Below are 27,013 nucleotides of genomic sequence, written 5' to 3' on the forward strand. Positions count from 1 at the left end.
TGAATATGGGCCCAGATATTTACTGGTCAATGAAAGATTGTGAGAAGGAAAAGCCGGACAGCTAGTATAGAAAACATGGGTTAGCTTTGTTATAACAATAGGTGCAAACAATTAATAAATCTGTCCTTACACCTTCAAATGTACTACATGGTCTGAGAATTCTGAAATATTTAATATTTTCACAGTGCCTTTTTACTAAGCAGGTGATTGGCTAAGAGGATGACCTCAATTGAACCTTGACAGCGAAACACAGAAAGGTTATTTGAGTCCATGTGAGATTCAAGTCTGGTTTGCAACACAATTAACTTAATATTTTTTGTTTTACTTTTACCATCTCTCACTGTTATAGAACGTTTGTCTCCATATATATGTTTTAAGTACCCAAACCTATGTGCAGTATCTGTTGCCACAATAAGGGAATAATTCCAGACACAAAATAACATGTGGTTATTTTTTAAATTTAACCTTTATTTAACTAGGCAAGTCAGTTAAGAACAAATTCTTATTTACAATGACGGCCTACCAAAAGGCAAAAGGCCTCCTGCGGGGATGGGGGCTGGGATTAAAAATAAATATAAATATAGGACAAAACACACATCACGATAAGAGAGACAACACAACACTACATAAAGAGAGACCTAAGACAACAACATAGCAAGGCAGCAACACATGACAACACAGCATGGTAGCAACACAACATGACAACAACATGGTAGCAGTACAAAACATGGAACAAACATTATTGGGCACAGACAACAGCACAAAGGGCAAGAAGGTAGAGACAACAATACATCACACAAAGCAGCCACAACTGTCAGTAAGAGTGTCCATGATTGAGTATCAACCAGTGGGTCTTTCGACAGGTATACAGAGATGACCAGTTTACAGAGGAGTATAGAGTGCAGTGATGTGTCCTATAAGGAGCATTGGTGGCAAATCTAATGGCCGAATGGTAAAGAACATCTAGCCACTCGAGAGCATCCTTACCTGCCGATCTATGAATTATGTCTAGCATGCGTAGGATGGTAATCTGAATCAGGGTTAGATTGGCAGCTGGGGTGAAAGAGGAGCGATTACGATATAGAGGAAACCAAGTCTAAATTTAACTTTAGCCTGCAGCTTTGATATGTGCTGAGAGAAGGGCAGTGTACCATCTGGCCATACTCCCAAGTACTTGTATGAGGTGACTACCTCAAGCTCTAAACCCTCAGAGGTAGTAATCACACCTGTGGGGAGAGGGGAATTCTTCTTACCAAACCACATGACCTTTGTTTTGGAGGTGTTCAGAACAAGGTTAAGGATAGAGAGAGCTTGTTGGAAACTAAGAAAGCTTTGTTGTAGAGCATTTAACACAAAATCCGGGGAGGGGCCAGCTGAGTATAAGACTGTATCATCTGCATATAAATGGATGAGAGAGCTTCCTACTGCCTGAGCTATGTTGTTGATGTAAATTGAGAAGAGTGTGGGGCCTAGGATTGAGACTTGGGGTACTCCCTTGGTGACAGGCAGTGGCTGAGACAGCAGATTTTCTGACTTTACACACTGCACACTTTGAGGTAGTTAGCCAACCAGACCAAAGACCCCTAAGAGACACGAATACGCCTTAGCTGGCCCACAAGAATGGAATGGTCTACCGTATCAAAAGCTTTGGCCAAGTCAATAAAAATAGCAGCACAACATTTCATAGAATCAAGGGCAATGGTGACATCATTGAGGACCTTTAAAGTTGTAGTGACACATCCGTAACCTGAGCGGAAACCAGATTGGATACAAGAGAGAATACTATAGACATCAAGAAAGCCAGTCAGTTGATTATTGACAAGTTTGTCCAACACTTTTGATAAACAGGGCAAAAAATAAATATTCCTATAACAGTTAGGATCAGCTGGATCTACCCCTTTAAATAAATGACAAACAGTGGCTGCCTTCCAAGCAATGGGAACCTCCCCATAAAGGAGAGACAGGATAAAAAGGTCAGAGATAGGCTTGTAACTGAATCCAGTAACTGAATCCATCCATCCTCATTATAATTAGTCACATTTGCCACACACCTTTCAAAACAGTATTTTTACTCAAGGCCTGGCATAGCACTTTCAGAAATGTTTTACCATTTATGACAAGAGTTACAATAAATACAGCCATATGAAGCTTATCTTGGCTCAAGACACAAAGAAACCTGAAACCTCACTACATTCAAATAAATTATGATCACATCAAACATATATTCACACACATGTTATGTGAAGAAACTGACATAACCAGTTTGCCTCAGTGCAGTTTGTGGTCACTTATCTCCAGAAATATAACAATCATTTACAGTCTATATATTTTCGGTCAGAATAAGAAATTTGACATTTGACCTGTAATCCAGCTGGCAGACAATAGCAGATTTATCACCATACCATATGCTCTCTCTCTCTCTCTCTCCCTCTCTCTCTCTGACAGCTGAAATGTTGGTGCAGGCGCACTATTTCCAGTCAAGGACACAAAGCATCCAAAATAGATTTATCTATGTACAGTATCTGTTGTCATAATGACACCACCTGCCTCTTTCTTTGCTGATTTTACCAGTTCGCTGTATATATGTCATAAACATATTATACATCTATATAGGATTATCAAGAATCTAGGGAACGTACAGACCTATACACTCCAATGTTAATATGATTGCTTTAAAAAAAATCTTTGACGATTACAGAATATGAAGAGTTTAAACAATTAAAATGAAATGTATATTTGATGCCTCTGTGTTGACATGGTGTATTTTGAGGACATTAATACAGGTTACGATAGGCAGGGCTTCACTGTTGCACCACTCAACTTATAGTTAATAATTATTACCCGATGAGGGACTCAAACAGAACAAGTCAACCGCACAACCACTCTGCCACTTGACAGGCAGTGGCTGAGACAGCAGATTTTCTGACTTTACACACTGCACACTTTGAGAGAGGTAGTTAGCCAACCAGACCAAAGACCCCTAAGAGACACCAATACGCCTTAGCTGGCCCACAAGAATGGAATGGTCTACCATAAAACACTAGGAAAACCATAAGACACTAGTAAAACTAGTCTACTACACTGCCTTGTCAAGGCAGAATTGTGGGTTAAAAACCTGCGTGTCTTTCTTTCCGGTCCTTTCGTACCAAGAAACATTTCATAGATCGAAACTGGCCTTCAGAAAGTATTCACAGCCCTTGACTTTTTCCACATTTTGTTGTGCTACAGCCTGAATTTAAAATGGATTCAATTTCAAAAATTTTTTGTCACTGGCCTACACACAATACCCCATAATGTCAAAGTGGATTTATTTTTACTAATTCATTTCAAATGAAAAGTGGAAATGTTTTGAGTCAACAAGTATTCAACCACTTTGTTTTGGCAAGTCCACATAACTTCAGGGGTAAACATTTGCTTAACAAGTCACATAATAAGTTGCATGGACTCACTCTGTGTGCAATAATAATGTTTAACATGATTTTTGAATGACTATCTCATTTCTGTACCCCACATATACAATTATCTGTAAGGTCCCTGTAAGAACCGACGCTGGAGATGAGAAGCAGGTACAGGGAGTTGAACATTTAATGAACGGACAAGTGACAGAACAGGAACAGCGTCAGAACAGAGGGAACCAAGCGACAATAATACTGAAGCAGGGAACAACCTAGGGAAGAAACAGATATAGGGGAGGTAATGAAAGCAGGTGATTGAGTCCAGTTGAGTCCAATGAATCACTGATGCACGTGAAGAGGGAAACAGGTGTGCGTAATGATGGTGGAAGGAGTGGGTAGTGCAGGGCAGCCTGGCGCCCTCGAGAGCCAGGGCGGGAGAGCGGGAGCAGGTGTGACAGTCCCTCAGTCGAGCAGTGAATTTCAAACACAGATTCAACCACAAAGACCAGGGAGGTTTTCCAATGCCTTGCAAAGAAGGACAACTATTGGTTGATGGGTAAAAATAACAAAAGCAGACATTAAATATCCCTTTGAGCATGGTGAAGTTATTAATTACAAGTTGGATGGTGTAATTAATCCAGTCACGACAAAGATACAGGTGTCCTTCCTAACTCAGTTGCTGGAGAGGAAGGAAACCACTCAGGGATGTCCCCATCAGGCCAATAGTGACTTTAAACAGTTTTAGAGGGAAATGACTGTAACAGGAGAAAACTGAAGACTACAACATTGTAGTTACTCCACAATTACTAACCTAATTGACAGAGTGAAAAGAAGAAAGCCTGTACAGAATAAAATTATTCCAAAACATGCCTCCTCTTTGCAACAAGGACCTAAAGTAACACTGCATTAAAATTGGCCAATCCAATACAACACATTATTGTGTACCACTCTCCATATTTTCAAGCATAGTGGTGGCTGCATCATGTTATGAGTATGCTGTTAATCGTTAAGTACTGGGGAGTTTTTCAGGATAAAAAACAAATGGAATGGAGCTAAGCACAGGCAAAATCCTAGAGGAAAACCTGGTTCAGTCTGCTTTCCAACAGACACTGGGAGATGAAATAAGGATAATAACCAAAAACCTAAAACACAAGGCCAAATCTTCTTACCAGAAGACAGTGAATGTTCCTGAGTTGCCAAGTTACAGTTTTGACTTAAATCTGGCAAGACCTGAATATGGTTGTCTAGCAATGATAAACAACAATTTTGATAGAGCTTTAAGAAATGTGAAAAAAAATAATGGGCAAATGTTGAACAATCCAGGTATGGACAGCTCTTAGAGACTTGCCCAGAAAGACTCACAGGTGTCATTGCTGCCAAAGGTGTTTCTACAAAGTTTTGACTTAGGGGTGTGAATACTTATCTAAATGAGATATTCTTGTATTTTATTTTCTAAAAATGTGCTACATTTCCAAAAAACATGTTTTACTTTGCTCTTATGGAGTATTGTGTGTAGATGGCTGAGAAAAATATATATAATTTATTCAATTTTCAATTCAGGCTATAACACAAAAAAATGTGGAATAAGTCAAGGGGTATGAATTCTTTGTAAAGGCACCATGGGAACCCATTGAATAACACATTCATATATGGCTAAACAAACATTAAAAAAAGAAATCATTACGAATAAGGTTTTGAAGAAAATATAACAAAGCTCAGGAAATATATACAGTTGAAGTCGGAAGTTTACATACACCTTAGCCAAATACATTTAAATTCAGTTTTTTTTCACAATTCCTGACATTTAATCTGAGTAAAAATTCCCTGTCTTAGGTCAGTTAGGATCACCACTTTATTTTAGAAATGTGAAATGTCAGAATAATGATTTATTATTTCAGCTTTTATTTCAGCTTTAATTTCTTTCATCACATTCCCAGTGGGTCAGAAGTGTACATACACTCAAGTAGTATTTGGTAGCATTGCCTTTAAATTGTTTAACTTGGGACAAACATTTCGGGTAGCCTTCCACAAGCTTCCCACAATAAGTTGGGTGAATTTTGTCCCATTCCTCCTGACAGAGCTGGTGTAACTGAGTCAGGTTTGTAGGCCACCTTGCTCTCACATGCTTTTTCAGTTCTGCCCACAAATGTTCTATAGGATTGAGGTCAGGGCTTTGTGATGGCCACTCCAATACTTTGACTTTGTTGTCCTTAAGCCATTTTGCCACAACTTTGGAAGTATGCTTGGGGTCATTGTCCATTTGGAAGACCCATTTGCGACAAAGCTTTAACTTCCTGACTGATGTCTTGAGATGTTGCTTCAATATATCCACATAATTTTCCTGCCTCATGATTCCATCTATTTTGTGAAGTGCACCAGCACCTCCTGCAGCAAAGCACCCCCACAACATCATGCTGCCACCCCCGTGCTTCACGGTTGGGATGGTGTTCTTCGGCTTGTAAGCCTCCCCCTTTTTCCTCCAAACATAACAATGGTCATTATGGCCAAACAGTTCTATTTCATCAGACCAGAGGACATTTCTCCAAAAAGTATGATCTTTGTCCCCATGTGCAGTTACAAACCGTAGTTTGTCTTTTTCTTGGGGGCGGTTTTGGAGCAGTGGCTTCTTCCATGCTGAGCAGCCTTTCAGGTTATGTCGATATAGGACTCATTTTACTGTGTATATAGATACTTTTGTACCTGTTTCCTCCAGCATCTTCACAAGATCCTTATCTGTTGTTCTGGGATTGATTTGCACTTTTCACACCAAAGTATGTTCATCTCCAGGAGACAGAACCTGTCTCCTTCCTGAGTGGTATGACGGCTGTGTGGTCCCATGGTGTTTATACTTGCGTACTCTTATTTGTACAGATGAACATGGTACCTTCAGGCATCTGGAAATTGCTCCCAAGGATGAACCAGACTTGTGGAGGTCTACAATTTTTATCCTGAGGTCTTGGCTGATTTCTTTTGATTTTCCCATGATGTCAAGCAATGAGGCACTGAGTTCGAAGGTAGGCCTTGAAATACAGCCACAGCTACACCTCCAATTGACTCAAATGATGTCAATCAGCCTATGAGAAGCTTCTAAAGAATTTTCCAAGCTGTTTAAAGGCACAGTCAACTTAGTGTATGTAAACTTCTAACCCACTGGAATTGTGATACAGTGATTTATAATGCACAAAGTAGATGTCCTAACAGACTTGCCAAAACTATAGTTTGTTAACAAGACATTTGTTGAGTGGTTGATTATTATTCTTTTTTTTTCATTTGAATTTTTCTCCCCAATTTCGTGGTATCCAATTGTTTAGTAGCTACTATCTTGTCTCGTCGCTACAACTCCCGTACGGGCTCGGGAGAGACGAAGGTTGAAAGTCATGCGTCCTCCGATACACAACCCAACCAAGCCGCACTGCTTCTTAACACAGCGCACATCCAACCCGGAATCCAGCCGCACCAATGTGTCGGAGGAAACACCGTGCACCTGGCAACCTTGGTTAGCGCGCACTACGCCCGGCCCGCCACAGGGGTCGCTGGTGTGCAATGAGACAAGGATATCCCTACCGGCCAACCCCTCCCTAACCCGGACGATGCTAGGCCAATTGTGCGTCGCCCCACGGACCTCCCGGTCGCGGCCGGTTACGACAGAGCCTGGGCGCGAACCCAGAGTCTCTGGTGGCACAGCTGGCGCTGCAGTACAGCGCCCTTAAGAGTGGTTGGTTTTTAATGACTCCAACCTAAGTGTATGTAAATTTTCGACTTCAACTGTATATTTTTATGACACATATTTAACCCCTTTTTTGTTGGCACAAAACTTCATACACTATTATCTCCATAGCCGAATGAGAGATAAAGGTACAGGTACAACACATAAGAAGTACAGGATCCCTGCTGGAAGACACTGATTCTTTCCCCACAGACCACAGTGTAGAAAGGCCACCAAATCCCCAACAAACACAAAATCTTGTCTGTGAAATATCATTATTTTTCACCAAAAAAATGCTTTTATGTCTAGAACAACCGCAGGGGGAAATACAAAGAAGTATAATTGATTTGATATCCTTAAAATAAACTTTTGCTCTGTTTGCTCCAGATCTAGCTTGGAGACAATAAATATCACCAATTTAGGTGCTGTGGCCTAGGCTCTCCTATTGTTGGACCATCTCGGTTCGTCCTCTATTTATAGTTCTCACTCTCTCTCTCTTCTGATGAGAACAGTGGGATGACGCAGAGAGAGGGTCAGAAGTTTTTTTAAACACCACACGCCCCTAACAATAAAGGCTGGGGCAGGTGTTGCTTCTATCCTTTGTCCTGTGTCTGAGGCGTTTGTGGGAGCGTCAGTGTGTTCCAGTGACTGAGACAGAGACAAAGGCAGGCCAGCAGCCATGGATGATGTATACAAGGCAGCGGTGAGTACAGACACAGGGACAAAAACCTGCAGGTTGGGGGTCAGTTGACACAGGAGGATGCCAGATGGTTTTTGTCTGGGATAATAGACCGTCTTTTTCACCGCACATTCACATTACAGTTAGAATCAATTGGCTGAGGTCAGCTAGGAGTCTTCATCTGATATACTAGGGAGGAAGGAGGGACTAATGATCTCAATCTTCATTCATTGGCGTACCTGGGTGTACTGCGGCTGAGTAAAAATCAAGGCACTGTTATGAAATCACGTGCCTTTTCTTGCCGGTTTGTTGGCTCAGGTTGTGGACGGGGGTATATCTGTTGAGGCACAAGGTCAACATGAATATGTGAAAATAACAGCCCGTCATGACTGTGGTGTTATGTTTAACACATTTCACACAATGGCTATATGCTCCAGCTCACATTATATTTACAGTACACACTCTCTGGACACAAGCCAGAGGTGATTAGAGGTTAATGGGCCCTGAGGAAAGTCATCTCTAGGTGTTCAACTGAATTAGACGTTGATGATGTCAAAAAGCCCTAATCCGCGTTCAAGAGCTGTGAGAAGCGAGAAATGGTTTTACCAGTCAACCTCAATTCAAGATATATTTCATGAGAGCTACCGAGTTGTTAATTATGATTTCAGTATACCCAAGGTACCTTTGACAAACCAAGTACTCGTCAAAGGAAAGGGATTGGTAGTCACATAGACATGTTCCCACCTTGACGTTGATTGGTCAAAGTAAGTGCAGTGATATTGAGTGTCAAGACCCAACTAAACACGGTCATATGATGGGAAAGCAACTCATGTGAAAGTGTCATTCAACACCATCTTTTTATAGAGGAGAGTAATCAAGAAGGGCCAGCAGAACTTTTCTGAATGTGTTGACCATTATTGTCCCTCTGAGAAAAGGTCATTGTCCTTCTAAAATTAGAGTTCACAGTGTATGAATAAATGATCTCACCAAGAGAGTTGTAAAGTCAATGGAAATTCAACATTGTATCTTTTGAATGAACAACTAACAAGTGCCAAGATTCATCAAGGTTAAACACAAAGTTGGCCATGTTCTATGAGGACAGCTATTCTGAAAAGGTTGATTAAATGTGAACTGCACAACAAAAAGCTCATTGCCATGACATTATGAACATTTGAGCTCAGCATTATCTTTTCTGAGTACCCAGATGATGTAATGTGAGGTTAGATGGGATTTCTGGCATTTCTCTGCCTGACAACATAGAACAAAGGACAGTTAGGAAGAGGAAGAGAGTAGACAGCTGTCGGCTCAAACAAATGTCTGTCAGCAGAATCTGTGCCAGAGCCCCCCTCGCCACAATACAAGAATAGGAGGTGAAGAAAGCAGCGTGACATTTCAGTCAGACTGCACCATGGGTAGGGGGCTGTGCTCCACAGGTTTTGGGCTGAGTTCAACAAGAGGGAGAAGGGGCTGGGGTACTGATGGAATATATTACACACTGTGAGGGCTCAGGGCTGACTGCATACCAAGGTGAAGAGAGACAAGACAATGAGGAAATGGCCACCAATGGCCTCCAGTGTGGTCCAACTATGAGTCGTCAATTTGTCAAACAAATGTCAAAGAGGCAAACCAATCTGCATAATTTAGGCACATAAAGTAGACTAAGATGAGTTCAAAAGTACTATACCATGTCTATCAACATGAGTAAATTGCATACAATATGTAACTTTCCCTACTGTTCCCTTCAGGTTGAGAACTTAACAGAAGAGCAGAAAAATGGTGAGTCTTGGTTTTTATAATTTTGCATCATTCATGTCTGTGGAGAAGCACTAGTAATACCCATAAGATCCATTTAATCTGCTTCTCACCACTATGTCCCCACAGAGTTTAAGGCAGCCTTTGACATTGCATGTCAGGGTGCAGAGGACGGCTGCATCAGCACCAAGGAGTTGGGGAAAGTGATGAGAATGCTGGGGCAGAACCCCACCCCAGAGGAGCTGCAGGAGATGATAGATGAGGTGGATGAGGATGGTGCGTCACCATGGATACAAACATATCAACACACAATACTACATCCTCTCACTTCAATATGAATTAACCTTAGGCAAAGTCATTAGGTCAGGTAGCCTGAGGAGTGGTTCCTACATAGTTTTCAGACTGGTATGAAATGTTAATTTTGAAGTCATCACATTACTATGTTTCAGCATTAAGACACTGTGTGTGTGTGTGTGTGTGTGTGTGTGTGTGTGTGTGTGTGTGTGTGTGTGTGTGTGTGTGTGTGTGTGTGTGTGTGTGTGTGTGTGTGTGTTGGGGGTGTTACAGGTAGCGGGACAGTAGACTTTGATGAGTTCCTGGTGATGATGGTGCGCTGCATGAAGGAGGAGAGCAAAGGAAAATCAGAGGAAGAGTTGGCTGAACTTTTCCGCATGTTCGACAAGTAAGGCTAATATCAAGCAAAGTGGCTGCCAAAAAACATTTGTGCTTACTCTGCCAAGAACCTATAAAGACAAAAATCTAGAAAACTAAAAAAGTAATGCCAATGTTGTCAGGGATATGTGCACTCATTAATGCTGCTTACAGAAACGGAGATGGCTACATTGATTTGGAGGAGCTGAAAACCATGCTGGAGTCAACTGGAGAGGCCATCACTGAGGATGACATCGAAGAGCTCATGAAGGATGGAGACAAAAATAATGACGGAAAGATTGATTATGATGGTAAGACAAGAGGTCCAACAGTAATAATTTTAGACAAAAGATCAGGCTGGGACTTCCAGAATGTGTAATTGTTAGTTTGTTTTTGTCAGCTACATGTACCAACGACACTCGTCTAGGTAATCCATTCAAAACATTTCACAGTTCAAATCCAGGCAGTCAATAAGAAATTGTCCATCATGAGCTGTGGGTGTCATTCTCTTCCACAGAGTTTCTGGAATTCATGAAGGGGGTTGAGTAAAGGACTCCAAAGATTCATGGACTCTCAGCCCGGGAAAATACTCATACCTCCTCTTAGCCCTGACCATCACATTATTGCCTGAATACGTTGGACAACATTGAAATAAAAACCTCTTTCTGCTTGGCTCCATCTACCACTAAACATGTGTTATATCCTCAATGTGTATCGGCCTTGGTTGACATCTTGAATGTGGTCTAGTTTTTATCCATAGCATTATTAAGGGACCTTAAAGATAATAGGTCTTGTTATGTCCTTGAAGTGAATTTATGAACTACAAATTGATTTAACCCCCCATAATCCTATAATATTTTATTTGAAATTTTAACCTAGGGGAGAAAACACTCTTCTCCACAATACTGTATATTTTCAATAAAGAAAGATTTTCAGTAATCCAGATGAGTCTTCAATTCAAACAAATTGATATCAACAGGATTGCTTATCACCATTGTATTGTATGTTATTATATTGAATTGCATTGTATTGTAGAACAAAGGAATAGCGACGGAGGCCATCGCCCCTCCCTTCCAAACGGCGTTCGCCCATCTCTTAGGACCGACTGACCCATGTTCAACTGCTGTTCACATGGAACCCTTCTCCACTTCGGCCTTCAAAGTTATCGTTTGAATATTTGCTACTACCACCAAGATCCCATAGCACAATGGGTCATTGTATAAAGGACACAATATAGGCCTGGTAAGGCTCTTGAGATAAGTGACAAATTCCAAGATTTGCAGGGGTTAACACCAGGTATCACTTTACCATTGTGTGAAACACACACACACACACAGATTAAATATCTCACATTAGTACGAGCCCTGAATGCTGATTGGCTGACAGCGGTGGTATATCAGACCTTATACCATGGGTATGAGAAAACATTTATTTTTACTGTTCTAATTACGTTGGTAACCAGTTTATAATAGCAATAAGGCACCTCGGGGGTTTCTGGTATATGGCCAATATACACTCCGCGATGCTTCATGCATAAGAACAGCCCTTAGCCGTGCTATATTGGCCCTATACCACACCCCTCGTGCCTTATTGCTTAAATATGTTATGGAAAATTTTAAGTATCTTCATTTCTTGGGTGGGTTTACAGGACAGAGCCCATGTGAAAAAGTCAAAATAACAAGAGGGCATCCGAAAACGCATCTGCTACAGAAGCTGGTTTCAACCAATGGAGATGTATCGAATCATGCGCGTCTTTTGCACAATGTTTATATTCGTCACTGGTTTTGTGCCAAATCAATGCGCTGATGAGATAATATATGACGTAGGCAACATCAGATTCACCACACTGAAAATATTACTATCTAATGAAATCATAACATATTGTTGTCTAAATTGTACCATTCGTAATAGCATTGGACTCGTGGAAGCAACCAAGGTAAAAAGAAATCATGACTACCTGGAATGATCAAATGCTCCAGGTGCTTCGTGGAATGAATAACTTTTATTCGCCAGTTTAGAGTTAAACTATTGTGGTATATGGGAGGGAATGACAAGCTGTGGCTAGCTATGTGTGTTTAATAGCGAATTTACTATTAGTTATCATTCTAGCCTATACTACAACGCATCTCTCTAGAAGGCAACATTTGATTGTGTTACCCAGGCTCCAGTCGCACCACTTTCCTTCGGTTTGGGGTGGGAGGAGAGCAAGTTGGTCGGGTGCCTTGCAAAAGTGGCGTCCATTTTGAGTACATTTCCAACCTCTTCAATCCACCACACGGCGGCGCTATTAGTCTGTGCCAAAAATTTGACTCCTTTAGGAGGTCAGAGGCTGTAGATTCTGTCACTTCGGAGGGAAGGCTCACTGACCGTCTTGAAAGGATGGAGAGATAAGATGAGAGGGAAAGTGCACTATAATATACTCTGAGAATTAAACCAAACTCAGAAATGTGATAGGATGGAGTGATGAGATGAGAGGGAATGTGTACTATAATATACTCTGAGAATTAAACCAAACTCAGAAATTTGACATTTATACACTTAAAATTATATATTTGTGCCTCTTCTATAGATTTATGAAGTAATGCCCAGAGTCTGCGACACTCCACTAATGTGTATGGAGCGATCTCAAATCAAACTTTATTTGCCACATGTGCCGAATACAGCAAGTGTAGACTTTACCGTAAAAATGCTTAATTACAAGCCCTTAACCAACAGTGCAGTTCAAGAAGAAGAAAATATTTACCAAGTAGGCTAAGATAAAAAGTAATAATAAAAAGTAACACAATAAGAATAACAATAATGAGGCTATTTACAGGGGGCACCGGTACCAAGTCAGTGTGCAGGGGTACAGGCTAGTTGAGGTAATCTGTACATGTATGTGTGGGCGAAGTGACTATGCATAGGGTAACAAACAAACAGCAAGTAGCAGCAGTGTACAAGTGGGGGGGGGGGTCAATGTAAATTGTCCGGTGACGATTTTTATGAATGGTTCAGCAGTCTAATGGCTTGGGGTAGAAGCTGTTGAGGAGCCTTTTGGTCCTAGACTTGGCGCTACAGTACCGCTTGCTGTGCAGTAGCAAAGAAAACAGTCTATAACTTGGGTGACTGGAGTCTCTGACAATTGTCTGGGCTTTCCTCTGACACTGCCTATTATATAGGTCCTGGATGGCAGGAAGCTTGGCCCCAGTGATGTCCTGGGCCATTTGTACTAGCCTCTGTAGCGCCTTACGGTCAGATGCCGAGCAGTTGCCATACCAGGCGGGGATGCAACCGGTCAGGATGCTCTCGATTATGCAGCTGTAGAACCTTTTGAGGATCTGGGGGCCCATGCCAAATATTTTCAGTCTGCTGAGGGGGAAAAGGTTTTGTCTTCATGACTGTGTTGGTATGTTTGGACCATGATAGTTCGTTGGTGATGTGGACACCAAGGAACTTGAAACTCTCGATCTGCTCCACTACAGCCCATAATAGTTTTCAAGCCCTGCCACATCCGACGAGCGTCAGAGCTGGTGTAGTAGGATTCAATCTTAATCCTGTATTGACGCTTTGCTTGTTTGATGGTTCGTCTGAGGGCATAGCAGGATTTCTTATAAGCCTCAGGATTAGTCTCCCGCTCCTTGAAAGCGGCAGCTCTAGCCTTTAGCTCGATGCGTATGTTGCCTGTAACCAATGGCTTCTGGTTGGGATATGTACAGTTGAAGTGGGAAGTTTACATACACTTAGGTTGGAGTCATTAAAACTCATTTTTTCAACCATTCCACAAATTTCTTGTTAACAAACTATAGTTTTGGCAAGTCGGTTTGGACATCTACTATGTGCATGACACAAGTCATTTTTACAACAATTGTTTACAGACAGATTATTTCACTTATAATTTACTGTATCCCAATTCCAGTGGGGTCACAAGTTTACATACACTAAGTTGACTGTGCCTTTAAACAGCATGGAAAATTCCAGAAAATTATGTCATGGCTTTAGAAGCTTCAGATAGGCTAATTGACACCATTTGAGTCAATTGGAGGTGTACCTGTGTATGTATACCAAGGCCAACCTTCAAACTCAGTGCCTCTTTGCTTGACATCATGGGAAAATCAAAAGAATCAGCCAAGACCTCAGAATAAAAATTGTAGACCTCCACAAGTCTGGTTCATCCTTGGGAGCAATTTCCAAACGCCTGAATGTACCACGTTCATCTGTACAAAAAAGAGTATGCAAGTATAAACACCATGGGACCACACAGCCGCCATACCACTCAGGAAGGAGACACGTTCTGTCTCCTGGAGATGAACATACTTTGGTGTGAAAAGTGCAAATCAGTCCCAGAACAACAGCAAAGGATCTTGTGAAGATGCTGGAGGAAACGGGTACAAAAGTATCTATCCACAGTAAAATAAGTCCTATATCTACATAACCTGAAAGGCTGCTCAGCATGGAAGAAGCCACTGCTCCATAAAAAAGCCAGACTACGGTTTGCAACTGCACATGGGGACAAAGATCATACTTTTTGGAGAAATGTCCTCTGGAAACTGTTTGGTCATAATGACCGTTGTTATGTTTGGAGGAAAAAGGGGGAGGCTTACAAGCCGAAGAACATCATCCCAACCGTGAAGCACGGGGGTGGTAGCATCATGTTGTGGGGGTGCTTTGCTGCAGGAGGGACTGGTGCATTTCAGAAAATAGATAGCGTCATGAGGCAGGAAAATTATGACATTTGATTTGATTTGATTTGAGGCAGGAAAATTATGTGGATATATTGAAGCAACATCTCAAGACATCAGTCAAAAAGTTAGAGCTTGGTCGCAAATGGGTCTACCAAATTCGCAATGACCACAAGCGTACTTCCAAAGTTGTGGCACAATGGCTTAAGGACAACAAAGTTGACCTCAATCCTAAAGAAAATCTGTGGGCAGAACTGAAAAAGCGTGTGCGAGCAAGTAGGCCTACAAACCTGACTCAGTTACACCAGTTCTGTCAGGAGGAATGGGCCAAAATTCACCCAACTTATTGTGGGAAGCTTGTGGAAGGCTGCCTGAAACGAGTCTAGTTAAACGACAAGTTAAACAATTTAAAGGCAATGCTATCAAATACTAATTGAGTGTATATAAACTTCTGACCCACTAGGAACGTGATGAAAGAAATAAAAGCTGAAATAAATCAGTCTCTCTACTATTATTCTGACATTTCACATTCTTAAAATAAAGTGGTGATCCTAACTGACCTAAGACAGGGAATTATTACTAGGAGTAAATGTCAGGAATTGTGAAAGACTGAGTTTAAATGTATTTGGCTGTATGTACAGTTACTGTGGGGACAGTCACTGCGACACTTCATTAATGTGTATGTAGATATTGGCCACAAGTAAGGCCTTGCCTAGACAATAACAATAGAAAACAATCCTAGTGTTTTCCCTGCCATTGCATGCCCCATTAACATTGTCTTTGTATGCCTTTTTGGAGTGAAACGGTATGGAGTCCATATTAATGGGTACTGTCAGGATAAAAATGGGGAACTCAGGAGGTGGGTGGGATGATGATCCTTGACCAAGCATACCTACCCTGTAAAAACTGGACATCCTGGTCAGCACTTGTTGATTTGATATTTTACATATTTTCAGTGAATGGCAAACTGTGGCTTATAATGCTCATCCACCATATTTTCATGCAGCTGGGGGTCTAGTAGCAGGTATCGGTGTGAAAACACCCTTATCAAGGAGTGTGAGCAGGAGGCCTGCATCCCAGCAGACATACCAGAAACTGCGTGCCATGTGAGCAGTGAGGTGATTGATGCCTCAACAGGAGTGGCAAGCACTCTGCAGTGTCTCATTGAGAATGCTGTCTCTTTGCATGCTTTTACATAGGCCTACATTCTAATCCACAGTATTTCAATCTCCCCTGTGTCTTCTCTCATAGCTATACTTATGAGGATGGGGGGGTGTTTCCAGAAAGCCCTTTTGTGTTTGACTAGGCCACTACCTCCTGAGTTCAAGCTTAGGATGGGGGAGGTACAAGAGTTCTACCTCTACTCCATGGACAAGGTCAACCACTACTTTTGAGCACCTCAAGTCCTGCATGATGGTTCTTATGTCTGGCCCATAAAGAAGGAATTCAAGTAGGCCTACAATGTGTTGTTTTCAGGTGAAAGAAGTGCTGGTCAGTGATGACTTCAAGCCCAACTGTGCCATGGTGGTCCTAGACTTCATCGGACACTCCTTCATACAACCCGACACAGGTTTGTATCAGTATATAAATGACACAGGATAACATACACTGAACAAAAATATGCGTGCAGTTGGCATGCTGACTGCAGGAATGTCCACCAGAGCGGTTGCCAGATAATTTCATGTTAATTTCTCTACTATAAGATGCCTTCAAAGTTGTTATAGAGAATTTGGCAGTATATCCAACCGGCCTCACAAACGCAGGCCACGTGTATGGCGTCGTGTGGGCGAGTGGTTTGCTGATGTCATTGTGAACAGACTGCCCCATGGTGGCAGTGGGGTTATGGGTTGGGCAGGCATAAGCTACGAACAAACACAATCAATGGCAATTTGGATGTGCAGAGATACCATGACGAGATCCTGAGGTCCATTCATCCGCAGCCATCACCTCATGTTTCAGCATGATAATGGACATCCCCATGTATCTGTACACAATTCGTGGAAGGTGAAAATGTCCCAGTTTTTCCATGGCCTGCATACTCACCAGACGTCACCCATTGAGCATGTTTGGGATGCTCTGGATCTAAGTGTATGACAGCGTGTGTCAGTTTCGCCAATATCCAGCAACTTCGCACAGCCATTAAAGATGAGTGTGACAACATTCCACAGGACACTGTCGTGTCTTTGGCTATGCCGGATTAAGTGATATGACATGCTATTCTATAAAATCCTTTCTCTGTAATTAATATTACCTGATTGAGCTAATCATGTAAATGTAATTAACTAGAAAGTCGGGGCACCACGAAAGAGTGTTTATAGAGCTCTTATCTTCCGAATAAACCCTGAAAGACCTAGTAATATTTTACATCAATAGCAGTCAATATTAATCGGCACCTTATTTCAGTCTCATCTGAAAGTTGTAAATTCTTGGTTATCTTCACGAACCCTGGCTAACAAGTTGACTCAGCAATACAAAATTGGGTTTAATCATCTATTTTCTAAATACCTAACTAATCACACAGAATTACATATACACAGAATGCAAATTATGTCATACAGAAAACGTCCCTGGAGCCGACATGACGGCTGGTTACACAAAGGAAAGGGGGTTGGGTTTGAGTGAAAGAGCGGGAAGACTGAGGAACAAAGGGAGAAGCCATGCTTTCGTAAATACAGTATCTTATGCATTCTAAATTACCACCTATTTGGAAATGGAAAATGCAATAAATATTTATTCTGAGCTGTGCTTCGGTAGGTTGGTCGTAGATGCTGGCCAACAAAGATCTTCCTATCCTCGGAATATTGTCTCTGGTGGTAAATTGGATATGTTGTATCTTCGTTGTGTGTTAGACTGGATACGTTGTCCTCCCTTTCCTAGCCCACGTTTACAGCTGCTGTTGCTAACTCAACGGCTAGGATGTCTCACTTCTTTAGTGAATAAGAATTCAAAGTTCATACCATTCACAACCAAAGCTCACACTGAGGTTGGCTTAGTTCTGTAGTTGACATGTTAGTCCTTTTTAATGTATGGACCGTCGTCCTATTGTCCTCGGAACAGAAGGTTACATTTTCGTCAAGGGCTTATATAGTGGAGGGAGAGAAGGGTGTGTTTCATACTTTATAACCTATGTCTCTTCACAGGGGCGGGCCACTGATTGAGCAGAGCTCCAACTTATGAAGACCCAATTCTCTCATTTGGAAGCTAAAATTACATTTAATCTTTTCACAAATAGTTTCATATTCAAACATTTCAATTGCACAATTCCATGTGAATCTGATAACTAGAATGTGTAGATTTTCCCAGATATGTCGTCCTGTCATCAGTCATGTCTCAGATGACAACCGAACTGACATCCTATTCATTAAGTACCAACACATATTTTCAACTGGTTCTATTACCGAAATATGGTTCCTTTCCCCTCACCGTTTGATGTTCCCAGATTCTCTGTTCAAAGGCTATTCAAGAGTTCTTCAGGAGAGTCAAGAGACAGGAGAAAGGTATTTATGGGGGGGGGGTTCATAAACCTTACCCACAGGCCAACTTCATGACACCACAAACAAAAGCCTGATCAACTCTATGCGAAGGAGATACCGACTGGTTTTCTGATCCACGGCCCTACTTTTTTTTAAGGTATCTGTGACCAGCAGATGCATGTGTTCCCAGTCATTTGAAATCCATAGATTAGGGCCTAATTTATTTAAATTGACTGATTGCCGTATATGAACTGTTACTCAGTAAAATCTTAAGTTGTTGCATTTATATTTTTGTTCAGTATAGTTCTAAAGATTAACAGTAGTACAATTGTCAATTCTTTAAACACCAACAAGAACAGCAGAGGATTCAAGACAAATGTCTTTTTTTTTCCAGAGCCCTATTAAGGAGTTTGTTACCGGACTACACCACACTTTGTAAAAACTATGCAATGGTGACATGGTCAGGAAACCCACTCTTTTCCTAGATGCCTTGATCTATATTCTGTGAAATGTTTTGTAAGTCTTACATTTTCTTGTGATTGTGTCGAGGCATGAAACATGAAAGAACGATACAACCAATCATTCCCTATAACAATGTATTTTCTTAGAGTACATTTAAAAGGACTGAGGAAATGTGAGGATGCATTTGTATACAACACCCCTCCCCCCTCACAAATGACCGAGATCTTTTTAAAGTTACTTGTATTTAATAGTTTGACATCTTATTCTTATTCATGAATTACTTTTAAGCATTTTGCATTTTATTCTTAAACTTTCATTCTAAAGTTACTAGATTTGCTAAATATGCATAACTGATATAGGAAAAGCCATATGCCATCAACAGTTGTTAGAAAGACATGGAGTGTGGGGTGGACTGGAGGGAGTGAGATAGGTCAACACTTAAAACTCACTCCCAATAACAGCCTGGCATGCAGGCAAAAACAATCTGCAAGCAGAAAATACTACATTTGCAAAACCCAAAATTTGCTAAACTTAGTATCACTTAATACAAAAGTCATACTCCCCTTTCAAACCCGTGTCTGACAGTCCACATCAAATGTACATCTTTATCTGACTTGAGCCCAACTTGTGACAAAACCAAATTCTAAAATGATTTCTCATTACAATTTATGAACAGGCTTATAAAACTAACAAATCAGTTGGTATCATTATTGTATGCATTTTAATATGAATTCTATAGTCAAAGGCAAATAAAAACATTTAGCTATTTAAATAAATCAAAATTGCTTGTATCAAGTGAACAATGTGATTGGACCAATAATATGATAGGAGGTGCTGGTCCACACAAGGATAGGGTTAGTCTATCCATAGGGAGAACAAAGAAAATAAACACCTATGGTATGGCTGGACAGAAATTAAAGACAAGCACTGACACACTGCAAGCCAAGGAGGTCACCGAGAGTCAGAACATACATTCATTCTGATGTAATGAATCCCCCCTTTTCTCTGATGATGCTCCGCTCTATGAACCAGGCCAATAGCGCTGGGGTTTCTGACCCGATCAAGAACACCAATCTTATCCTGTCCCTCAGAGATCACTACCACGCTCAGACATAAGTTTACCAGAGATAGTGTTTTTTGGTCTACCCTTCTAGTCATCCAAGACCCAATAAAAAAATCTTAACCATACGATAATCTTATACTGAAAGCCGTTGACGGCCACCTTGGCCTTAAAAATGTAAACTCCCCTTTTCATTACATTTGACCTTCTCCATTTCCTTAGGCCTTGTTAATGATCTTTTTCTCCCCTGCACACCTCGAACCTCCCCCACCCTTCCACAGATGGAGACAGAGTGGTGCAGCATTTTCCTTGGCCTGATTTATTTACCCCTCCCCTCCCGTCTTTCCCCAGCTCTCTATAGCAGGAGACAGGCATTCTTCTTGCCACGTTTCTTGGCCTGCAGTGCCGCCCTGGTGGCCATCTCAAACACCTCCCTCACACCGTCTTTCGTCTTGGCTGAGCACTCCAAGTAGCCAAACGCGTTGATGCGGTTAGCCATGTCCCGGCCCTCCTCTGGCTTCACTGGTTCCTGTGTCAGAGTTGGAAACGTGTTCAGAGGCATTCTATGGTTGGCATCCTTTGTGACAACTAAACCACCAATCATTACAACAAGCCAAACAAAAACGTAACTAGCATGTTGGATTAACCAACTGAACAAAACAAAAACCTCAACAGGTGTATAATTAGACAACAGTACACTAAGTGAAGGTAGCTTATAAGGCAGCACAACCACTTTAAAACAAATGCACATAGTTTGTTCAATTTCAATGTTAAATAAAACAATATCCTCAATGGATCAGGGCAATGAATCTACTTGATGAAATTACATAATAAGAATTCATAATGCATCCTGTACCTGCTTCATTTTTGCTAACTCCCGACGTGTGTGCTCATCATTCCGCAAGTCCTTCTTATTACCCACAAGAATGATGGGCACATTTGGACAGAAGTGCTTTACTTCAGGGGTCCACTTCTCTGGGATATTCTCTGTTTCAGACACAGGATCATTTTAGGAAACTGCTGCAAGTGATACGATAATTTGTTGCATTTACCATGTATGACAAATATGAATATTACAGTCACCAAGGTCTTACCCAAGCTGTCAGGACTATCTATGGAAAAGCACATGAGGATGACATCAGTGTCAGGGTAGGAGAGAGGCCTTAGTCTGTCATAGTCCTCCTGTCCGGCTGTGTCCCAGAGGGCCAGTTCTACCTAGAACTCACAAGGGAGAGCAGATATTCACAGTTACACTGCTGTTTGGCCAAACTGCAATTGTCTCTGAATAAATTATTACCTATCAAAATGTGTAAACCACAGGACATCCACATAAAAGGGGTGCTTCAAAGTGTGTCTTGATGGCAAACTGTGTAACTAAACGTACAATCTCACCTGCTTACTGTCCACCTCAATATCTGCCACATAGTTCTCAAACACTGTAGGTACGTAGACCTCAGGGAACTGGTCTTTACTGAAGACTATCAACAGACAGGTCTTCCCACAAGCACCATCTCCCACGATCACCAGCTTCTTACGGATCGCAGCCATCTGCAAGACAATGTAAAAATCCAGCAAAAAAAGTGGCAAATATGTTATTGAAAAACTATTGTATTTCACAGTGATAATATAGCAACACAACCAAGCAAATCAAAATTTGTAGAAAAAAAAAAATGACATTAATATGTAGTAATACAATATCCCAGACATTTTCCAGAAGCACAACAAGCTTATTTCTCTCAAATGCGGTGCACAAATTGGTTTACATGCCTAGTTTAAATAAATAAATAAAAACAGGTTAGTCAGTTAAGAAATTCCTATTTACAATGACGGCCTACCGGGGAACAGTGGGTTAACTGCCTTGTTTAGGGGCAGACCGACAGATTTTTACCTTGCCAGCTCGGGATTCAATCCAGCAACCTTTCAGTTACTGGCCCAACGCTCTAATCATTACCTGCCACGCCTGTTAGCATTTATCCACCTGACAGGTGTAGCATATCAAGAAGCTGATTAAACAGCATGACCATTACACAGGTGCACCTTGTGCTGGGAACAATAAAAGGCCACTAAAATGTGCAGTTTTGTCACACAACGCCACAGATGCCCCACGTTTTGATGAAGCGTGCAATTGGCATGCTGACTGCAGGACAGAGCTGTTGCCATAGAATTTGATGTTAATTTCTCTACCATAAGCCACCTCCAACGTCAATTCAAAGAATTTGGCAGTACGTCCAACCGGCCTCACAACCGCAGACCACATGTAAAGCATCACCGGGGGCAAAAAAAGATAATCAAGTACAACAACCACCCTCGCCACTGCCTGTTCACCCCGCTACCATCCAGAAGGCAAGGTCAGTACAGGTGCATCAAAGCTGGGACTGAGAGACTGAAAAACAGCTTCTCAAGGCCATCAGACTGTTAAACAGCCAGCAGAGGCTGCTGCCTACATAGACTTGAAATCATTGGCCACTTTAATAAATGGAACACTAGTCACTTGAGTAATGTAAGATATGTAAACATTATTAATCTGATATGTATATACTGTATTCTATACTATCTATTGCATCTTAGCCTATGCCGCTCTGACATTGCTCATCCATACATTTATATATTCTTATTACATTCCTTTACTTAGATGTGTGTATTAGGTATTTGTTGTGGAATTGTTACATATAACTTGTTAGATATTGCTGCACTGTCGGAACTAGAAGCGCAAGCATTTCGCTACAGTCGCAATAACATCTGCTAAACATGTGTATGTGACCAATACAATTTGATTTGAAATTTGGACACACTTACTCATTCCAGGGTTTTTTTGTACTATTTTCTACATTGTAGAATAAGTGAAGACATCAAAACTATAAAATAACACATGGAATCATGTAACCAAAAAAGTTATGCAAATCAAAATATTGAGATTCTTCAAAGTAGCCGCCCTTTGCCTTGATGACAGCTTTGCACACTCTTGGCATTCTCTCAACCAGCTTCATGAGGTAGTCACCTGGAATGCATTTCAATTAACAGGTGTGCCTTAGTTAATTTGTGGAATTTCTTTCCTTCTTAATGCGTTTGAGCCAATGTCCATATTATAGCAATAACAGCTCAAATAAGCAAAGAGAAAAGACAGTCCATCATTACTTTAAGACATGAAGGTCAATCGATATGGAACATTAAGAACTTTGAAAGTTTCTTCAAGTGCAGTCGCAAAAACGATCAAGTGCTATGATGAAATTGGCTCTCATGAGGACCGTCACAGGAAAGGAAGCCCCAGAGTTACCTCTGCTGCAGAGGATAAATTCATTAGAGTTACCAGCCTCAGATTGCAACCAAAATAAATGTGTCAGAGTTCAAGTAGCAGACATCAACATTAACTGTTCAGAGGAGAATGCATGAATCAGGCCTTCATGGTAAAAAATGTGTATTTATTATGGATCCCCATTAGCTCTTCCTGGGATCAGGCAAAATTAAGGCAGTTTATATCATTTTAAAAACATCATAATACATTCACAGACCATGTGCCCTCAGGCCCCTACTCCACCACATGTATACAGTACAGAATCCATATGTACGTGTATGTATAGTGCGTATGCTATCGTGTGTGTGTGTGTGCGCGTGTGTATATGTTTGTGTTGCTTCAAGGTCCCCACTGTTCCATAAGGTGTTTTTTAAAATGTAATATTACTGCTTGCACGAGCTACTTGATGTGGAATAGAGTTCCTTGTAGTCACGGCTCTATTTAGTACTGTGCACCTTCCCTAGTCTGTTCTAGACTTGGGGGCTGTGAAGAGTCCTCGTGGCATGTCTTGTGGGGTATGCATGGGTGTCCGAGTTGTGTGCCAGTAGTTTAGACAGACAGCTCGGTGCATTCAACATGTCAATACATCTCATAAATACAAGCAGTGATGAAGTCAATGTCTCCTCCACTTTGAGCCAGGAGAGATTGACATGCATATTATTAATCACAGCTCTCTGTGTACATCCAAGGGCCAGCTGTGCTGTGCTGCCCTGTTCTGAACCAATTGCAATTTTGTTTTGTGGCACCTGACCACACGACTGAACAGTAGACAAAACTAGGGCCTGTAGGACCTGCCTTGTTGACAGTGCTGTCAAGAAGGTAGAGCAGCACCTTATCATGGACATACTTCTCCCCATCAGCTACTGTTGTATCAATACGTTTTAACCATGACCGTTTACAATCCAGGGTAACTCCAAGCAGTTTACTCTAGAGGTCGACCGATTATGATTTTTCAACGCCGATACCGATAATTGGAGGACCAAAAAAGACGATACCGATTAATCGGATGATTTAAAAAAAAAAATGTATTTGTAATAATGACAATTACAAGAATACTGAATGAACATTTATTTTAACTTAATATAATACATCAATAAAATCAATTTAGCCTCAAATAAACATGTTCAACTTGGTTTAAATTATGCAAAAACAAAGTGTTGGAAAAGAAAGTAAAAGTGCAATATGTGCCATGTAAGAAAGCTAACGTTTAAGTTCCTTGCTCAGAACATGAGAACATATGAAAGCTGGTGGTTCATGACTCTTCAATATTCCCAGGTAAGACGTTTTAGGTTGTAGTTATTATAGGACTATTTCTCTCTATACCATTTGTATTTCATTAACCTTTGACCGTGTGGTTCTGGGATTTTTGCTCACCGTTCTTGTGATCATTTTGACCCCACGGGGTGAGATCTTGCGTGGAGCCCCAGATCGAGGGAGATTATCAGTGGTCTTGTATGTCTTCCATTTCCTAATAATTGCTCCCACAGTTGATTTCTTCAAACCAAGCTGCTTACCTATTGCAGATTCAGTCTTCCCAGCCTGGTGCAGGTCTACAATTTTGTTTCTGGTGTCCTTTGACAGCTCTTTGGTCTTGGCCATAGTGGAGTTTGGAGTGTGACTGTTTGAGGTTGTGGACAGGTGTCTTTTATACTGATAACAAGTTCAAACAGGTGCCATTAATACAGGTAACGAGTGGAGGACAGAGGAGCCTCTTAAAGAAGAAGTTACAGGTCTGTGAGACAGAAATCTTGCTGGTTTGTAGGTGACCAAATACTTATTTTCCACCATAATTTGCAAATAAATTCATTAAAAATCCTACAATGTGATTTTCTGGATTTTTTTTCTAATTTTGTCTGTCATAGTTGAAGTGTACCTATGATGAAAATTACAGTCCTCTCTCATCTTTTTAAGTGGGAGAACTTGCACAATTGGTGGCTGACTAGATACTTTTTTGCCCCACTGTAGCCCTTTGCTCCAGGAGACCTGTACACAGTGAGCTACCGTCACTGAAGGCTACATCCCATATCCCCCAAAACATATTTACCAGTCCTCTTGGTTGACCCATTTCCTAAAAACAAAAATGTCACTGAAGTAAGATCTATAAACCGGAATACCTTACCAGTCGGTATGGGTTATACAATGTGTTTACTACTTTGGTAAAATAAGTTTAAAACCACATTTCCCGAAGCTCACCTCCTAGTCCCTTCAGTCCGTAATAGTTGCTATGCAAGATCCCAGCGTGATCCCATTGCACCTTTAGGGAAATATGGAATGAATTTGGTAAGCTCTGGAAAACATTGTATAACCATTGTAAGGCATTCCGAATTAGGCTATAGATTTGCCTTCGGTGACGGGAAATTTCTTGAAAATAGGTAAAGGGCTGATGAATATGTTTTCGGGGATAAGGGATGTAGCCTTCAGCGATGGGAGCCCAATGTGTACAAGTCTCCTGGAGCGAAGAGGCTACATTGCCTCTACGAATCAGAGTGTAGAAGCTTCCATTCAATACCAAACAGTCCCTTTACAAGTCAGAATGTTGAATAATCTTCATTTGAACTTACTCTACCCTTTGTGCGCTGATTTTGTCCTTCTACCTTTAAAATGGACAAACTATTCACAGGAAAGTATTATTAAACCGACATCAAAACGTGGATCTGGATTGTTTTCTCTTCACCTGAAGCATGGGCACAAGACAGAAGGACATGCCTGCAAAGCATGCATACTACCTTAAGTCTTGCAGGTGTTTACATGGTTGTCGGTTTAATTATACCTAACCTTAATTATTTCGCAAATAACCAATACTCAAATTCAGATAAAAACGCCAATACTGGCCATCTTTCTAGGCCTAACTACTGAATTTCAGTAAAATACACGTATGGACTTTTTTGTTCCATGTTCACATGACATTAGCCATAAGACCTAGTGACACAATCACAACTATCCAAGAGAAGTCTACCTGCAGAAGACACTGCTTGCCACCACCTGGATGGCCTCAACAACAAAACGCCGCACCCAAACTACTAACTAGCTAATTGGACAAACAAAAAGCTAGTTACAACGATTTTCCCATTTTAAACACCCAAGTGTAACATGTGCTGGGTCGGTGGACGACGGTTATGAAAATTAAGTCACTTGTCTGTGGTGGCTAGCAAGTTGGCTAGAAAGCTAGAGATCTTGCCCAGGAAAGCAAGAGATCTTGCCCAGGCACTGGCAAGTGCGAAGAGTTGCTAGCTTCCAGACCAGTGTGTTGCTAACTTCACAACGGTGATGATAGCACTGTATACCTGCCTATGATGACCTGATAGCTTTTCCTGACCAGCTCTGGCTGATGGTGTCTGAAACGAGGAGTCTTTTCACTTCAATTGTTCGTCCGTTTCCGTCATTAATGCTAGCTAGTGTAGCTATCTAATGTTAGCTAATAGCGGTCTCTCGTATTATAGCCTCATGTCATCTTGCCTACAGAAAACAAATTTAAAGCCTCATTCAAATATTTACTAAATAAATGATATATTTTCAAGGTGAGCAAACAAAGTTATAAATAGGTTACATTTCCTCGTTTTAGTACCGTTTTCGTTACAGATGTCCTCGCCTTCCCTCTCTTCCTGTCCGACCCTTCAATCCGGCCCCAACAGTGTGCCACGCCGATAACATCCGCCTAAGCCCGTGATCTCCAGCCAATAGGAAACCTCAAATTAATGAGTGACAGATATTTAAGCCAACAACTCGATAAACGTATACCGGTGAATGGAAAAACGGAAGTGAAGAGTGGGTAATTTTCCCCCAACCATATGGTTTCAACAATAAGTAAGGATATTTTGGGGTCAAAGCAAAATTGTATACGGCAGTAAATCAATAATAGGCGTTTTGACGTTAAGTGATTGTAGT

General features: G+C 41.2%; 2 protein-coding genes and 1 pseudogene across 2 annotated transcripts; 2 read left to right on the forward strand and 1 right to left on the reverse strand.

Moving 5' to 3' along the window:
• Positions 1-7,656: 7,656 nt before the first annotated feature.
• Positions 7,657-11,122, forward strand: LOC112222048 (troponin C, slow skeletal and cardiac muscles). Its single transcript, XM_024384608.2, has 6 exons — positions 7,657-7,804; positions 9,526-9,556; positions 9,662-9,808; positions 10,100-10,214; positions 10,358-10,494; positions 10,701-11,122. Exons 1-6 carry the CDS (start codon positions 7,781-7,783, stop codon positions 10,730-10,732), a joined length of 486 nt encoding a protein of 161 aa, XP_024240376.1. The 5' UTR covers positions 7,657-7,780; the 3' UTR covers positions 10,733-11,122.
• Positions 11,123-12,764: 1,642 nt separating this feature from the next.
• On the forward strand, positions 12,765-17,995 carry LOC112221546 (annotated as a pseudogene).
• Positions 17,996-19,001: 1,006 nt separating this feature from the next.
• LOC112222049 (rho-related GTP-binding protein RhoA-C) lies at positions 19,002-26,801 on the reverse strand. The gene is made up of 5 exons (XM_024384609.1): positions 26,694-26,801; positions 21,229-21,384; positions 20,931-21,051; positions 20,693-20,823; positions 19,002-20,365 (listed from the first exon to the last, which is right to left on the reverse strand). The coding sequence occupies exons 2-5, from the start codon at positions 21,382-21,384 to the stop codon at positions 20,192-20,194; spliced, it is 582 nt and encodes a 193-aa protein (XP_024240377.1). The 5' UTR covers positions 26,694-26,801; the 3' UTR covers positions 19,002-20,191.
• Positions 26,802-27,013: the final 212 nt, after the last annotated feature.

The sequence above is a fragment of the Oncorhynchus tshawytscha genome, linkage group LG22 (genome assembly GCF_018296145.1).
Source record: "Oncorhynchus tshawytscha isolate Ot180627B linkage group LG22, Otsh_v2.0, whole genome shotgun sequence".
In the NCBI taxonomy this organism is placed as follows: domain Eukaryota; kingdom Metazoa; phylum Chordata; class Actinopteri; order Salmoniformes; family Salmonidae; genus Oncorhynchus; species Oncorhynchus tshawytscha.